This window comes from Fringilla coelebs, assembly GCF_963513975.1.
Source record: "Fringilla coelebs genome assembly, chromosome: 3".
Lineage (NCBI taxonomy): Eukaryota > Metazoa > Chordata > Aves > Passeriformes > Fringillidae > Fringilla > Fringilla coelebs.
Window position 1 is genome coordinate 58,608,959 of NC_140030.1, and position 16,217 is coordinate 58,625,175.

At 38.8% G+C, this 16,217-nt stretch overlaps 1 protein-coding gene across 1 annotated transcript in view; it reads left to right on the forward strand.

Annotated features, from left to right (window-relative positions):
- Positions 1–16,217, forward strand: part of PLEKHG1 (pleckstrin homology and RhoGEF domain containing G1) — a gene marked incomplete at its 5' end in the record, with an annotated part of 89,359 nt that overhangs the window by 67,187 nt on the left and 5,955 nt on the right. The window contains 12 exons of the mRNA XM_084201688.1: positions 4,555–4,601; positions 5,047–5,197; positions 6,178–6,309; positions 8,646–8,828; positions 8,912–9,007; positions 9,119–9,205; positions 11,021–11,054; positions 11,513–11,608; positions 12,833–12,871; positions 13,322–13,344; positions 14,237–14,455; positions 15,552–15,659. Of these exons, the coding sequence (XP_084057814.1) occupies positions 4,555–4,601; positions 5,047–5,197; positions 6,178–6,309; positions 8,646–8,828; positions 8,912–9,007; positions 9,119–9,205; positions 11,021–11,054; positions 11,513–11,608; positions 12,833–12,871; positions 13,322–13,344; positions 14,237–14,455; positions 15,552–15,659 (1,215 nt within the window). The remainder of the gene's footprint in view (positions 1–4,554; positions 4,602–5,046; positions 5,198–6,177; positions 6,310–8,645; positions 8,829–8,911; positions 9,008–9,118; positions 9,206–11,020; positions 11,055–11,512; positions 11,609–12,832; positions 12,872–13,321; positions 13,345–14,236; positions 14,456–15,551; positions 15,660–16,217) is intronic.

Here is a 16,217-nt window from a genome sequence, read left to right on the forward strand (position 1 = left end):
CAGTAACTGCATGTAGTACAAGTTGTTTCTTTCTTAGGATTTATGTGAAATCACATGAAGTTGGTTTGCAGTATAACAACAGTTATGGTTAAAGTAACGCTGGAGCTTGTTGTATAAAATTTTTTATATTTGTGAAGATGTGGGGAGCTTGATTTTTGAAGTTTTAGATCATTCTCTTTGAACTTTGTTATTTAGTTTAGCTCAATAAAATTTCTTGTATAGCATGTTATACTTCTCTCACACAATCATACATGACTGTGTTTCCTGTGTATAGCTTTCATGCTTCAGTAGTAAAACGCCTTGTAACTTTTAAGGGAAAGGATTATCAAAATACACTTCAGTGTAATTTCAACAAAAACCACATCATTGTGGGTTTGAATCTTTATTTTAATATTTTCTGTGCTGAGTGCCCAAAGTAAATAGCCCCTAAAATGGCAGCTTTGATTTATTAACAGACTTTGGCAATGTTTTTAGTCTAAACTAGCCAGTAACATAAAACCCATTAACCAATGAAATAATGATGCAAAGCGATGGCTTTATGGAAATGGAAATATTTAATAGCAACTTACAACATTCTATTGAATCCCTCTGCTTCCAAATATTTAAATACATTAATAACTCACAGGCAGATAGACACAAACGCAGAAAAACACACTTATTTTAAAGCCTGCCATCCAGTCATGAATTGCAGTCTTTTTCACTGCCTCAAGATGCAGAGGGTGTGGGTATGGTTATTTGTTTTAGAGTGGGATGGCTGCTGCATGGAAATAACCTGCCTCTGAGGGTAGTGTTGTACTAGTTCAGTTTATACCAGTTCTGATCCTCTCTCTTTGTCTAGAAGAACTGTATTAGCACTAGATGTAAAAGTTCTTGGAGACATATTATTGGTAACTAATTGGAGACTAATAAAAAGGTTCCAGTGCAAGCTTATAGCTATGGTTTAATTATTCACACAGAAGACAAAAGGTTTTTTTGCCAGTCCAGTCTTTCATTTTCATAGTAATGATGCCAGTGATTGACTTCACTATACTGTACATTTACATTTAAGTGAGTTGTTTTAAAGGAGAGCTGAATTCTGGCACATCACTCTTCTCACTCAGCACCCCAGAAATTCAGAACATATGTTTTCTTCAAGGCACACTAACAGCTTAACCAGGGGGAAAGGGAGAATTTCTTTTATCTAGCATCTCATTAGTGAAGAGGAGATCCAGGCAATTTGCTTCAGTTTGTACACTGACTCCACTCATTTTCTCAGTCTCCATTTTCTTTTATAGTGCCTTTTATGGCTATTAAAAAGCACAGTGCACTAAGAGTTGAGGGAAGATCTGTAATATATGTGGAGGAGATGTGCAGTGGATTGATTCCAGTGTGAGGGACCAGTGTAAGTATAGCTGGGGTCTGCTCACACTTGGCTTTGCTCTTGAGAGGGACTGCCAGTCTGTGGACAAACTCTCAGTTTGAGTCTCAGGTTTTTGCAGCTTCTATCACAACAGCAATAGGCCCCCAGATTTAAACTCATCCCTGGAGCAACTCCAATCTCCATGCAGAGATCAGTTTTAATCTGGTCTGAAGACAGTTGATGTGAACAAAACTATTTTCAAGCTGAGTAAGTTTAAGAATGTCAGAAGAAATACTGATGAGCATAGCTGGTGTTTTCCTTATGTTGTGAAAGTAGTTGGAAAAATAATAAAACCATCTTAGTTCTTGATTTTTCTCTTACTCCTGTTCTGAGCAGTGCAGTTTTGTCAGGATGAGGAAGAACTTCTCTTAGAAGTGGCTCTCTTGGCCACTTTCCCAACAAGTTCACATGAATCCAGCTAATGCCTGGGCAAGGTGTATGGCGTTGACTCACAAGAGATCTGCAAGTTTGAGTGCGTATCAACAATCTCATCCTGGAGGCAAAACACATGTACTTGACTTTCTCCTGGCACTATGCTCGCATTGCTCTGTACAAGTAAATGCTCTCTGATGGTTCTGTGAGGTGAAATGAGCTGTGGCTCACTGGAGCGAGTACGCATCGTAAGCGCACTGTGGAATTTGGTGTTACGTCTGCTCAGAAAGCAGGGGTGATAGTGAAACCATTCTTAAGGTTTAGAGGTATCAAGGGCATAAGAAACTATCTTTTATGTTTTTAATACAAATTTGTTGCATTTAAAAGCTAGACGAAAATTCTTTTAAAACCAAAAAAAGCCGACCCCATTAAAAGTGGTTCTGACCTTGTGTAAAAAAACCCAAACCAAAAACCAAACCAAAGAGTGAGAGTGTGAAAAGGCTCCTGGGGATTTCAGACATGCTTTTGATTTTGCGGGGAATGTGCACACAGCCTACTCTGTAACCCTGAAGTGTTTGGCCTTGTTTGTTTTACAGATAGTACTTTCATTGGTTAAAATTTCACAAGAGATACTCTTTTCCTTTTTGTTTGAAAAGCGGACTAATCATGTGATATGAGCAGAACAAAAACATAAAAATAAATTGGCTCAAAATGTTCTTCATGCTGCTTATGAAGTAGTTCTATAAATTGTATTATTCTCTTAAGATAGCTATGGGAATATATTAAAATTTATATCAAAATCCCCTGAATGAAAACTTTGAATTAATATATGCATATATAACATAAATTCCATTTTTTCACCATACTGAATTTCACCTTAGTGTTCTCTCTTAAGCACCCTGGCTTATTATGAGTGCTGGCTAGTTTGGTAGTGATTGCCAAAGAAAATTACAGTGTAATAGCTGCAGCTCTCTGAGGTTTGTTAATTCTTCATTTTGAGGGGAGAGGATTTGGAGCTGTGGCTGTGTTTCCAAGCATGGACAGGAGCTGTCTGTGACACAGGCTCACTTCCTCTGCATGTGGACATAGGTAACACCGCCACAAAACCTAGCTGCAATGACAAAGTTAGTTCAAGTGGAAAAACCAAGCTAAATAATTTAACTGTATTTGTATCAAGACTACTTTTAATTGGTTTGTTGGTTTCTAAGAGAAGAGCAGTTTAATAAGCTTACAGCCCACCAGTGAATAAAGGGGGATCACAGTCCCCTGGGGAAACATTTATTAGAAGTTTGCTTGAGTTATTTTTCTCAGAACAGTGAATACTGAAATCCAGTAGGACGTACTGAAATGAATTGCAATGACTTGTACTCCTGCAGGGTAACATCTTACTTTATACAGGGTCCTTATGGATCACTGCTCAGTGCAGAGATGAATGGCACAACCTGCTTTACTCCCGGGAGAGGGGGATGGGACCAGTGCTGCTGGAATTGGCAAAGGGCACTGCCTGAGATGGCTCTTTCTGATGAATAGCTGAATGAAAAACAACCAAACCCCAGCAGTGAAAGACAAAAGCCACAGCCTGTGTCAGCCCTCTCCCCAGGGGTGGTGTTCCTCAGAGCACTGTGCCTTCTGTGAATGCAGATGTTTGGTCTTGCCATTCACCAGCAGTGATCCCTGGGAGACAGCCCCTCGTGGAGCACAGCTATTGTGCTGCAGAATGCCAGAGCCCGTTCTGAAGATGCTTGGAGGGGAAACTGGGGTCTTATTCACTGCTGGAGGATTGTGTTTTATCTGTCGGGGGCTTATGAAAGAAAAAGTGATTGATACGGGGAGCGCTTTGCCATTCTGCAGTGAACTCTTAGCCTTTAGGACTCCAGTGAGCTGCAGAAATTATGTCTTGTTTGGGACAGAAGTTCATAGGCAGATGTGGACTTAGAGCACATGGGAGTGTTTCTGGAAATCTGTTCTTGCATAGAATTAAATTATGATTATTAAGAAAAAATCCTAGGCCAGGGAAGAAAGAAATGAAATTCAGACTTTAGCTCTGAGAAGTTTATCAGCATAAAGTTTGAGTAATTTCAGTGTGACAGGCAAGTGTGGAAACCCACCCAGATCTAGTTACAACTTGTTGGGGTAATAGCTGTCTGCTTTCACATAATTTACTTCTTTAAAAAATCGCTTTTGTGGCTTCTAATTTCACGCTTAGACTGTGCTTGCATGTGAAAGTATTTATAATTGCTTGGAAATGGCACACCAAACATAACCTGCAGAACTTAATTCTGCCAGTAAATACACCAGGTGCATGGTGTGGTTGTAGGGGCTGTTCTTTGCAGAGCCAGGGGGTGGTTGTAGGTCCCTTCCAACTCAGGATATTCTATGATTCTGTGCTATGGGTGTGCTTCAGCACACAAACAAAGGTAGATAAGTGCAGCCAGATGTTTGAAGGACGTATGAGTAGTGATGATGTTTTGGTCAGGCTTTTGGATTTTTGGATTTTTTTTGAGATGCATAGATTTTTATAGGGTACCTTGGAGGCTTTGTTGCAAAGTCACTTGTTTTATCTCTGTGTAGGTTTTCTTGGTCTTTCTTTCAAGTAAAGGAAAATCTCCCCCACAAAAAGATGAAATTAAATTCTGATTGTGTTAGGACTATCACAGTGAACATAGAGAATTCATGGGTCAGGAGCTGAAGGAGGTGTTGTCTTGACATCATCTTTATCTTGTACATGTTAGCTGCTAGTTTGACAAAATCTCAATATATGCAAACTTTTCCTCCCTGTGCAGAGTGAAGATTTCCACATATATACACAGTACTGCACCAACTACCCAAGGTAGGAATCATGGGTTCCTTTTCTTCCTTTGTCCCTTGTCCTGTTTGTGTAATGCAAGTTACACTCTATGGGAAAAAAAAGTCAGCTTCTCCCCTTCCTAAATTGGAGGGAATTTACTTTTTACGTTAAAAAAAAAAAAATTAGTGAAGCTTTGTTTCATCTATTCTTGTGGTTCACTGCTTTACCCTTCTTTAGAAAATCATGGTCTTACTCTGCAATGCTGCTTATAGAATTCCCAGTAAGAGAGACTGGTTGCATGTCAAGGGAGCGCATAGCTGAATGCACAAGATAATTTTAAAATAAGCCAAACCAAACAGCAGAAACAGCAGTTATTAGAATGGGAACCTGCTGCCCCTTTTTACTAGCTAAAAAGGAAGCAATTCTTTACTTTACCTACAGACTTATGGAAACAGAGTGTCTTAAAGCTGCATATGGATGTTTTCAGGTCTGTGGCTGTGCTGACAGAGTGCATGAGGAACAAGGCACTGGCCAAGTTCTTCAGAGAGCGGCAAGAAGCACTGCAGCATTCCCTGCCCCTGGGCTCTTACCTCTTGAAACCTGTCCAACGCATCCTCAAGTACCACCTGCTGCTGCACGTAAGAAATGTATTTCTTTAGGGCTGCTGTATGTCAGAGTTCCTTCCTCTGGTAGAAGGCTTGGTGGTTAGAATGGTTCTGGTTTTCCTTAAATGCTCATCCTTTTGTGGGCATTTGATTTCAGCATGTGGAGGCTTTCTGTCTTTGTCACTTCACACCATATGCATCTATTTGGAGCAGGGAATTTATGGTAATTATTTTAGAGATATTGCATCAGTCTTTGCATCCAAATAATTAGCACTTTTTTGAAAGCTGGTCTTTAATTCTGAAGTTGTTTGGAAAATTCTTGTCATGATTAAACATTTTGTACACAAATTTATTGCTCCAATGAAGAACAATGTTTTTCACATGTTGCAATGCTGGGGGTGGTTGAAAGAAGGACTAAATACATATAAACACCCTGACTGCTAAGAATTTTGTGGAGAGGAATGATGGAGGAAGTGGGAACTCTTTCCACGTTCAGTGAATTGAGTTAAGCAAGTTTCGGAAATTCATGCTTTATTGTTAACATTTTCCACATATGTTTCCTATTAGAGAGTCATGTTCTAGTGAAGTGTTAAGACACTGATCCCTATTTTAAATGCCTGGTGCTTTTCTGCTCTCCAACTGTAAAGCAAAACCTGTGTAATTCCATCAGGGTTTTGTAAGTGTGTAGAAATGTTCTGTGTTGTCAGAAAGCCATTAAATGCTGTCTGAAAGATCTCCTGTCAGTGTGCTGTGCTCTCCTTCTGTGCCTCTCTGGTCACACTGGCTGCTTCAAGTGTCCTTGCTGCTAAACTGACCCCAAAGACTTGACTTTGTGTGTCGTCTTGTGTTAATCAAATTGATAGCAGCATGCATCACTAACAAAGGCAGGAACATTGCCTTCGAGTGATTGCCATGCACAGGCAAAACAGTACAGATAAAAACACAGTATTGCATTCCACTGGGAAAGTTCACTTAGGAATAAGGGGTCTCTGTTTTTTTACCCTTTGTCTTAGGAAATAGAAAACCACCTTGACAAGGACACTGAGGGCTATGATGTAGTGCTGGATGCCATAGATACCATGCAGAGAGTGGCATGGCATATAAATGACATGAAGAGGAAACATGAACACGCCATCAGGCTCCAGGTGAGTTCCCAGAGAGATTTTATGGGTGTTTGGGAGCTGGTTTTGTCAATATATATGCAATTAACATTTTTTAGTTTATCTTTTCTTTTAATCTTTGTCAGTCATAATTTAGACTCCTGTTGAGCATGCCTGTGGCTGTTTGATCTTGGAAACCATGGTCATAACTGCTGCAGGAAAATCTCAGACATCTCTAACCTACAAGCAGCATCCTGTAAAGCATTTATTTTGCAGTAATATGGAACTTAAGATAACTCTTCTTTCTTCCTTTCCCTCAATTGTACAGCACTGCTGTACAACCCTAGGGCATGGCTTTGTTCAGAAGTCCTGTGGTTTCCGATTTCTTCCCTTTGTGCTGATTAATTTTGTTTTGAGGCATTTCTTTTGCTGATTCTTGTTTAAGTACTTTCCTCCTGGGTTTTAGAAAACTCATTATCAGTTGCTTTGTGAAAAGCATAAACCTAGAAACATGATACTTGGAAAAACTCTAGCTTCACTTCAAATGAAGATTTTTCTGGGGAGAAGAAACAAAACTACACCCTGAGTAATTTTTGTCATCAAGAGCAAGGAGCAAGCTCTTTTTGTAGAATTTATGCTCTCATTCTGTTTCCTGGTTCCCAGTGAATCACACTTTTATGTTACATTTTCAATATTTATATCACTTTAAGAACATTGAGGGGATTTTTTCGTTTATGAAAGGGAGTAATAAGCTTATCCCATTCCAGAAATCCGTATCATGTAATTCTTTGCCAATTTTTTTTGCATACAATTAATTTATTCACCCTTTTTGTGGTTTTCTTCTTTTTTCTATTTTGGGGGTTTTTAATGATTGTTTATTTTTTGTGTTGCTGTTGTTTATGTGTAAGGAAAATTTTACAATGTCTTGCCTGCAGCAGGGTAACCTTTGCCACACATTGCTGGAAATGCATGCTAATGACTTTTAACAACAGTCTGCTATAAATCTGAGTAATTATATTCAGAAATAAATAGGGGTTAAATGCTTTTGGAAAAAACAAAAGCTTTTTTTTTTTGTTTATTCAACTCAGCTGGCAAATGTTTGGGTTTGTGGAAAATTTTTATGTTCATGGTTCCCCCTTATAAAAGTAAAACCTACTTCTGCAGCCATAGGGATAGGCCTTCTGTGGGCTCTCACACTGCAATGTGGTCTGCAAGCACTGCAACAGCAGTTCCTGCACAAAGTGTCCCTCAAGAGTGGTGGACTTTATCCCTGTGCTGTATCCTGACTTTCCTGACTTACTAACAAGCTCCTGGAGAGATCTGATACTATGCAACTTCTTAATTTTATTTTTTTTTTTAATAACTGTTGTATAGTCCAAAGTGGGCTGCTTTGGGGTTTTATTCCTGTGACTGCTTTAGCCTGCATGGGTGCTTCAAGTGGACTGGGATGTTTTCTAGCTGAAAGCTCTATTAAAATCTGAATGTCCTAGAGTGACCAGCCTAGGATGAGGCAATCTGTTCCTGCTTTGCTAATGCTGCCAGGTTTAAAGTCTGATGGATGTTTTTAAAGAGTTCCCTAGTTAGAAGTTTAGCTTTTAGAATTTGATGTCCCATGCTTAAGTCCTATGTCATTGACAGAAACCACAAGCAGTTTAAGGAAACGGAGCAGCCATAGCTAAGTGACACAGTCTTGTGAAGATGTTCTTAGATGTTTCTCCAACCTTTTTTTTCCCCTAAATAATAAATAAGGTGAGAAATATCTGTGGTATCTACATAAATCATTAATATACAAGCAAATATTCAGATGTTCAGTTGACTGAATCACCTGTAGCTGTTTAGTCTTCTGGGAATCATCTCTTCAATCCAAACACCTCGCAGAAGTGTCTTCTGTCATGGGCATGGACATGGCATTATAATTCATTCAGTGGCAGACCACACAACTTCAGGAGGATATCCAGGGTGAGAGGGAAATGTTTAGAGGGATTGGTTGGGGACATGAAGGAGAGTGTGAGAGAGACTGATGACTGAATGTCTCTGGGAGCAAGGGGAGCAGAGGTTGTGCTCTTTCATTACAGGCTGCCCCAGGGAGTTCAGGGCTTTTTTGGGTCCATGTAGCGACAGTAACCAGGACTGAGAGCTGTTTAGTGTGGGCTTTGTGACACTGTTTTAGTGTGGGCTTTGCAGTGAGCCCCAAGCACCTGGCTGCAATGTTACACATGACCTACCAGCCCCAGGATTGGTGTCTGATGACTTTTTTAGCTGTTGGATGCTGAACATTATATAGGAGAGTGCGAATGGCCTCAGCAGATCATTTGGGTCTTTTGTTTCAACAAGATCTCTGAAATTAATTTTGGATGTTGCTCTTTGATCTCTCTCTGCAGGAGATACAGAGTTTGCTCACTAACTGGAAAGGGCCAGACCTTACGAGTTACGGGGAGCTGGTGTTAGAAGGAACGTTCCGCATTCAGCGAGCCAAAAATGAGCGCACGCTGTTCCTCTTTGACAAGATGCTGCTAATCACAAAAAAGAGAGATGAAATGTTTGCATACAAAGCTCACATACTGGTATGTCAGAGAGCAGGTGGTAATGTGCTGTCTACAGGTCTCCCTAAAACTCCTCTGTGATTCACATTGTTTCCTCTCTGCAGTGTGGAAACCTGATGCTTGTCGAAGTAATACCAAAGGAACCACTTAGCTTTAGTGTCTTCCACTACAAAAATCCTAAGATGCAACATACTGTCCAGGTACCACAGAAACCCCCCTGCCTGCTGGGTTACGTGGCTCATGTCCATATGGTGTTTATATGGCATAGTGCAGGAATGCATTTTTCTCATTGTGCCCGATTATTTTATCAGGCCAAGTCGCAGCAAGACAAGCGCCTTTGGATTCTTCACTTGAAGAGGTTAATTCTGGAAAATCATCCTGCTAAAATTCCTGCCAAGGTAAAAAAAAAAGCAAAACCAAAAACTAACCAAACAAAAAACGCAAACAAAATCACAAGACCCCTCCTTGTATGGGTACTAACTTAAAACACTGTTAACTGCAAGATGCATGCAATATACAGAGAGTTTAGACTCCGGGATGTTAATTAATGTGTTGTTTCCTTATATGTTTAAAAGTTCCTCAGAACTAATGGGAAAGTTCCACTATAATTATCTGCAGGGTTTGGTATGGGAATAGAAGAATGGGTTAGCAGCGTTTGCCTGCCAAGACATAAGTAACGGAGGTGCAGTGTCAGAAAGCTTTACTCTAGGAGCACATTTTAGCTTGATGCTGTCTGCAAAGCACGGGGATGCACTGTTTGCAGTACTGGTTAGGTATCACAGCAGTGCAGCCATTGGCAGCACACACTTCACTGCAACTACACACACCCATCCTCAACCCAGCATCCTTAGCTGGGACATCTAGTTTTTTTTGGTGGGATAGCTAGAGAGCTTCATGGCAGAAAAAATGAGGCACTGATATCATATTCAAATCTATAATATCTTGGGATGAGGAAATCTCCTCCTCTTATTTATGAAATCCAGTCTTAGAGCTTCAGGTGATGTCTCCCACTGTAACATATAGCACCTCTCAAAGGGTGTTAACTCTTGTTAATTCTTGCCAAGACACAGCAGCCGTTGGTGTGGAAACAGGATTTTTTTTCACACTGAATTTACTCTTGGTTTTCCAGTTTTCCTCACCATTTTTTCACTCAGTTTTATGTGGTAATGGCTAAAAAATGTTACCCGTGACTGACATGCATCGTACTGTACTAACATGCATTTTCAACAGTAGGACAAAAAGAGACTTATGGAAGAAAAAAAACCCGGCAGATCCTATTGCTAATTCTTCTCTTTTTGTTAACAAAGTCTATTGAAGGTATAATGTTTATGCTAGTATCCACGCTTGCACTGTAAAAACTCATTTCAGTTTCTTAGGTTGTTCAAAAAAATACAGCATGATCTTGGCCTTTGTATCATTTTTTTTCTTATTTCTCACTCAATTTTTATCTGTAGAAAAGAAATGTGAAACCAAAAATATTTTCTTCTCAGAGAAATAACTTCACTTGAGAAAGGAAAAGTCTCATGAAATAAATCTTGAAGGTTATCTGTACATTTTAATTTTTTTTTTTTTTCCTGTCAAACCAGTAATTGCTTGTTGTGAGGCTTCTGTCTGCCCAGCTTCTGGAGAATGCAGAATGCAATAGTAGTCCACATGTGACGCCTGGTGGAAAATTACCAAACTGCACCTGTACAAGGGCAAGCATCTTAGGATATTTCAGTTTAGGTTGTTTTCTTACTTAGTAGCTGATATGCTTCCTAAAACATCTGGATTTTTTTTTTCCTGTTAAAAAAAGAGACAAATTTTAAGCAATTGGGAGATGCTCTTTATCCTGCATCAATCTTACTTAAACCAAATTAATAATTTTTTTTTTGGCACACATTCTTCCTCTCCTTGCACTGCTTGTGCAGAGGTGAGCATGCAAGACGAAGGCTCTGGGGGCAGTGAACAACAGGTTCTGTTCACTGACCTGGAGATAAGCTCTGGTGTGTTCCTGCCACCAAAACTTTCCTCCCCGTATGAAACACGTCCAATGTACAGAAAAGAACAAACAATACAAACCAAAACAATAATGCTGCTAACCATATTTATTAGTTCCCAAATTAAAATTGCTGTTATTTTCATATAAGCTCACTACTCTCTGTAATATGCAATTCAGCTTGCCCTGCTACTAACAGTTTTAACTTCTTCATTTGTTACTTTTTCTCTTCCAGGCCAAGCAGGCAATTCTTGAAATGGATGCCATACGTAAGTTGGTTCTTTTTCCCTTTTGTTTTTAAAATTAATAAAACCATCTTCAGCATTTTGGCTTTAGCTGTTGATGTCATCTGAGATGGAAGAATGCCAGGCTTATGTTCCTTGAATTATGACCCTGCTGGAAAAGGCAAAATTAGATGCAGATCCTGTGGAGTTTGTTGGGAAGACTCTGACTGAGAAACTGGCAGACAAACATGATGGTGGTGGATAAATTTTCCTGGGTTAGCCCTCTGGAGCCAGGCCCAGCTACATGGGTAAAGCATTCCCATGGCTGCCTGGCAGCCCGCTACCCTAGCAGCATACTTGCTCGTGTAGCTTCAGGCTCTGATGGGGTGCAACTGGATTAGACATAAAGGGATGATGGCACTGCCTCCAAAGACAGCTGCCAAGGTGTGTGAAGTGCCATCCTTGTCACTCTCTTATTCCCTGCACCTCCGCTTGTTCTACAGATCACCCAGGCTTCCACTATAGCCCTGAGGGAGAAATGAAATCATCATTCCAGCCTAAGGAAGGCACTGCTCCCCACAGAGTGAGACGGAAATCAGGTGAATAAACTCATTTATACCCCAGATGACAAAAGGAAAAACAGGCAGGATTGTTTTAGGGGTGGATTATGCTGGGTACATGGAATTGGTTTCTAATCTGCACTCCAGGCAGGTTTCACATAGCACAGTATCTCTCCGATGTGGATGAAGTATCCGTTAACCGTTCTTGTAATTTATTTTTTATCTACTGTTTGCATTTAATTTAAGGAATATACATTTGTAATGGTGAATGTATAAAGAACAGTTGGTACTCTCTAATAGATTGAAGTGCATATGCAGTAAGGCCAGTCACATTATTTAAATCTGACATTCCCCCTTACTGCAGTTATTATTGTCTTAGAAGTGGTCCATCCTGCTTATGATAGGCTTATTATTTCAAAATATGATTACTATCTATACTTAGTGTCATGTTTGCCTTATGAATAATAGAGATTTGAGAGATGGTTTTGCTGAGTCTGGGCTTTTTCTGCCCTCCTAGCTCAAACATCTATCCATAATTACTCTCAAAGACACTACCAATGTCATTGAAGTTGGGTGACTTCATATTACAGTCCCTGTGTTCCCCTCTTTGTCTCCTTAAAGACCTTTCCAATTTGGGGTGTAACATTGCATATTGGGAATGACTTAAACAAGGCTTATTAGAATATTGATGTAATGATTTAAAATACAGCAGCATTTGTGCTTGGAAAGCAGTCAAGTTCTAATTATGTTTATGTTCTCCTTTGTTTCTGAGGTGTTTGCACACCTTTGTTGCATTGGTGCTGCTCTTTCTGTGAAAGGAAGAATACAAAATGTTTCTACTGATCAAAGGGCCTCCTATGTAATCTTCAGCTACTTACACTTTCTAAGCCCATCTAAGACTTAGGTACCTTATGCATGTTTCTAACAGAAAACCTCTAACACTGCAGAGCAGTAACAGAGGTGATAAGGTCTTTTGAAGGCAGGAATCTTTGCATGGGATAAAAATTTATGTGTGCCTTGATGAATGGAGGACAACTGCTATTGCATTAAGAAACAAGTATGTGCTTTGGTAACAGCTGTAGATTTGACACTTCAATAGATCATCTTTGTGAGAAAATTTTGCAACAAAGAAATTAAAATCTGGCTTCACTGTGTGGGCTCAGAAGCTTAAATTTTTATATACGTGTTAAAAAAAGTTGTCCAGGATGCCCACAGCTTTCTTTGGAATGCCACAGTGGGTAAACATGTTGTTGTCTTTTTCAGAACCCTCATCTAGAGTCCATAAAGTTTGCAAGTCAAATGGTAAGATACTTTGTGTACTGTTTACTGACCTGGTGCTCCTGTACTTGTAAACCAACTAAAGACAGAATCTTTTTTCATGTAACTGTCCCTAAATACATTAAGGGGAGGAAGAGGAATTTTGGGAAAGAAAAAAAGCCAAACCCAAAATGTTAGTGTTTAAATTTACTATCTGCTTTTCCACACTTGGGGATTGTAAACATCCTAGGAACTGAATGCACCAAGTGTTGGCGATTGTGAACAGTTCCTCAAATCCCAGCAGGGCTGCAAAATCAGGGCCTCAAGTGTAACTCTGGTAAAGCTCATGCTGTCTCTGTTTTATCAGAAATCCCATGTAGTCTGTTTGCTCAATTGCTGCTTCATTCATGCCCCTTTGGGCAATTCATAATTGGGATGGCATTAAAACGGGAATAGCCTGACACCAGTTTGATTATTCATTGTTTTTGTTTTCAGATGTAAGCCCAGATATGCAGAAGGTAAGCCATTTCTTAAATTCCTTGTTTTAGCCCATTCATATGACTTTAGAGCACAGTATTTACTGGAGATCTTCTTGGTTGTGTTGACCTTAAGAATGAAAACAAACCCATAAATGTTATTTAGTATCTCAAATAAGATTACTGGAATGAAAGAAGTAGAAATACAGCTTACTATTTTGGGAATATTTAATAAAGAAAAAAATCAGCGATACATATATGGTTGTGGTTTATAATGCAGTAAAATCAATTAGTAGTAAAGGATACTTAAAAATACGACTAGAATAAAAGAAATGTAGTGTATGAAAATAGTGTTTATTCTTTGGATCATATTATCTTAGTGTTTTTTAAATAAGACTGGAAAGCTTCAACTTAATCTGAGATAGATAGATAGATAGATAGATAGATAGATAGATAGATAGATAGATAGATAGATATGTAGTGATATATCACTGAACAGAGCACATGCAGCTTGAGCAGATTGTAATGAGCATTTGTAATTTTTACATTTTCTGTAAGAATTTGTATGGAAATTCCCAGTACAATTTGAAAGTCTTATTTTGAAGTTCAGGTCTTGGGGTTTTATTTAGGATGGAATTTTAAAAAGTGTGTGTGTGTGTTATAAACAGAGTACATTAGGTATTACTTCATTGTCATGCCATAATACTGAAGCCCAGGATTTGATGTGAATGGGGTCTTTTGCATGTATTTTTTTCAGTTCTAAATATTACATGGAAAAGTAGTGATTGTTGTACTTACTTCTTTATAAATCTCATTTCAGTGCAGCTAACTGACTGCAGGTTAAATGTTGCCTGTGAGTCTGCTATAAGAGGATCTTACTAAAATATAGAATCTCTACAAACTTCTAATCAAAGCTTCATGGGTTTTTTTTTAGCGGATGGGCATTGAAGGAGCCCTATTATCTCAAGCCACCAAACTGGGATCAAGTGAAGCCCTGCTGAATTCGAGGAAAAAGGTTTCATTGGAATCCAGTGGACTGGAGAGCCAGTTTCAAGAGTCTATTGAACCAGCCTACAGTAGTGATCATGATGAAACTCTTCAGACTTCTGCAACAGAACAGATTGATGCTGATGATGAAGAAGAGTCTGAACTGGTAGGAAAAAGTGGGGAAAAAAATAAAATAATTTTTTTCTTGGGGAGAATGGAATAAGGATTAAAATTCTATGTAAAACAGGCAGGAATGTGTTGCAAATGTTCTCTGTAGGAACATTTTTATTTAGGCTTCACACAATACTCACTTGGATTTTAACAGAGAAGATGTAAAAGCCCCTACACAGAGGGAGAATTCTCACTACTTGAATTTTACTTAGTCCTTTGCAGTCCTCCAACCTGATTGTTACAGAAAAGTTTTACCTGTTGCACACAACTGGCTTTTCCTTGTTTCTTCAGCTGATGCCGTGCAAAAACCTTTTTTAGACCTCATGCAGAGACAGTGCTTTCAAAGCCAGGATTTGAATATTATATTGAGATTCAGACACTGCTGCATGTGATGAGATATTTCTTGATCTGTGAGCCTCTGGCAGTAGCTACAGATGTATGAACTTGAATATAAGATTTGAGTAGGTTTTATGAAAATGAGTCTTTATCTGCTGCTACTGCAAAGATGGTAGTTTTTTCTTACTCAGAATGATGTTTCCACACATATGTAGTACCTTTGAAAGACTGAAAATCCAACTTCAAAATGTGGCTGTATTAAAGAATCTAGATTTTCAGTTTATTTGGTTTAGTTGATACTGAGATCATATTCTTGTGTGGTTAATCTATTTTGTGAATTATATAAAACCAGTGATTGAGATTCTTATTGAAGCTGACTGCATTTCCTCTTTGAAATTACACTATTTGCATTATAAATATTTCATAAAATAGTATCTTGTACCAGTGTAGTGCAGTGTCTTGTAATTCCCCCTCTTGCCAACATAAGTAAGAACGAAAGAATGAGTAAGCACAAAAAATACCACAAAAAATTTGATACTGTTAGCTTAGTGGTTACTACTAGATGTGGCAATGATACTTTTACAGGTTTTATAAGCTCTGAATAATTCTTGTGGCAGTGCTAACGACTCATAAGCTGTTTCATCTCCCAGTATAGGTCCCTGACCTGTTGTAGTCCCTAGTAGTTCCTCTGAACCAGACTATACAAAGAACTGTACGTTTTATTACGCCTCACATTTTTTTCTTTAAAATAACAGCAAAACTCACTGCAGAAATCAAAAGGGGGAAGAAAAAGACTTAATAGTCAAGCTGCTGAAAATGTTGAAAAACGGAGAAGTCTCAATCTCAATAAATGTGAAATGCAGGTAAGTAACTATTTTTTTTTTACTTCTATTTTGCTATGCATCATAGGTATGTCAAAGAAATGTTTTCCCTAGGTTGACAGATATATAATCCTCTGTTTATCAATGTTCATATCATTAAAATATTCATGTCTATGACAAAAAACTCTTTCTTTTGGAGGCTGGGAAAAACAAGTAGCTAACTAAACCAATCAGCATTAACTAAAGACAAAAGGAATTATCTTTCCCTCTCTCCCCCAAACTCTGGCCAGCAATATCTAAAGCATCCTTTATGTTGGCATTAGGGAGCACATGGCCTTGCTGTAAATTAGATCTGGATGAAAACTTACACTAAACAAAAAAAGACATTTTCAGTGGCATGTGCTAGAGAGAATAAGATTCCTTTCTGCTAGGGTTATAGGCAAGGAAAAGGAGAAGAACAAAACTTTTGGCACAAGCCCAGAGTCAGATTAGCTTAATCCAACTGTGAAACTGCAGAGTTAGCATAAAAGGTTTAATCCAACCTCTGCCAAACAAATTTGCTTTCAATTACTCATGCATTAGCATAAGCTACTGTCTTGT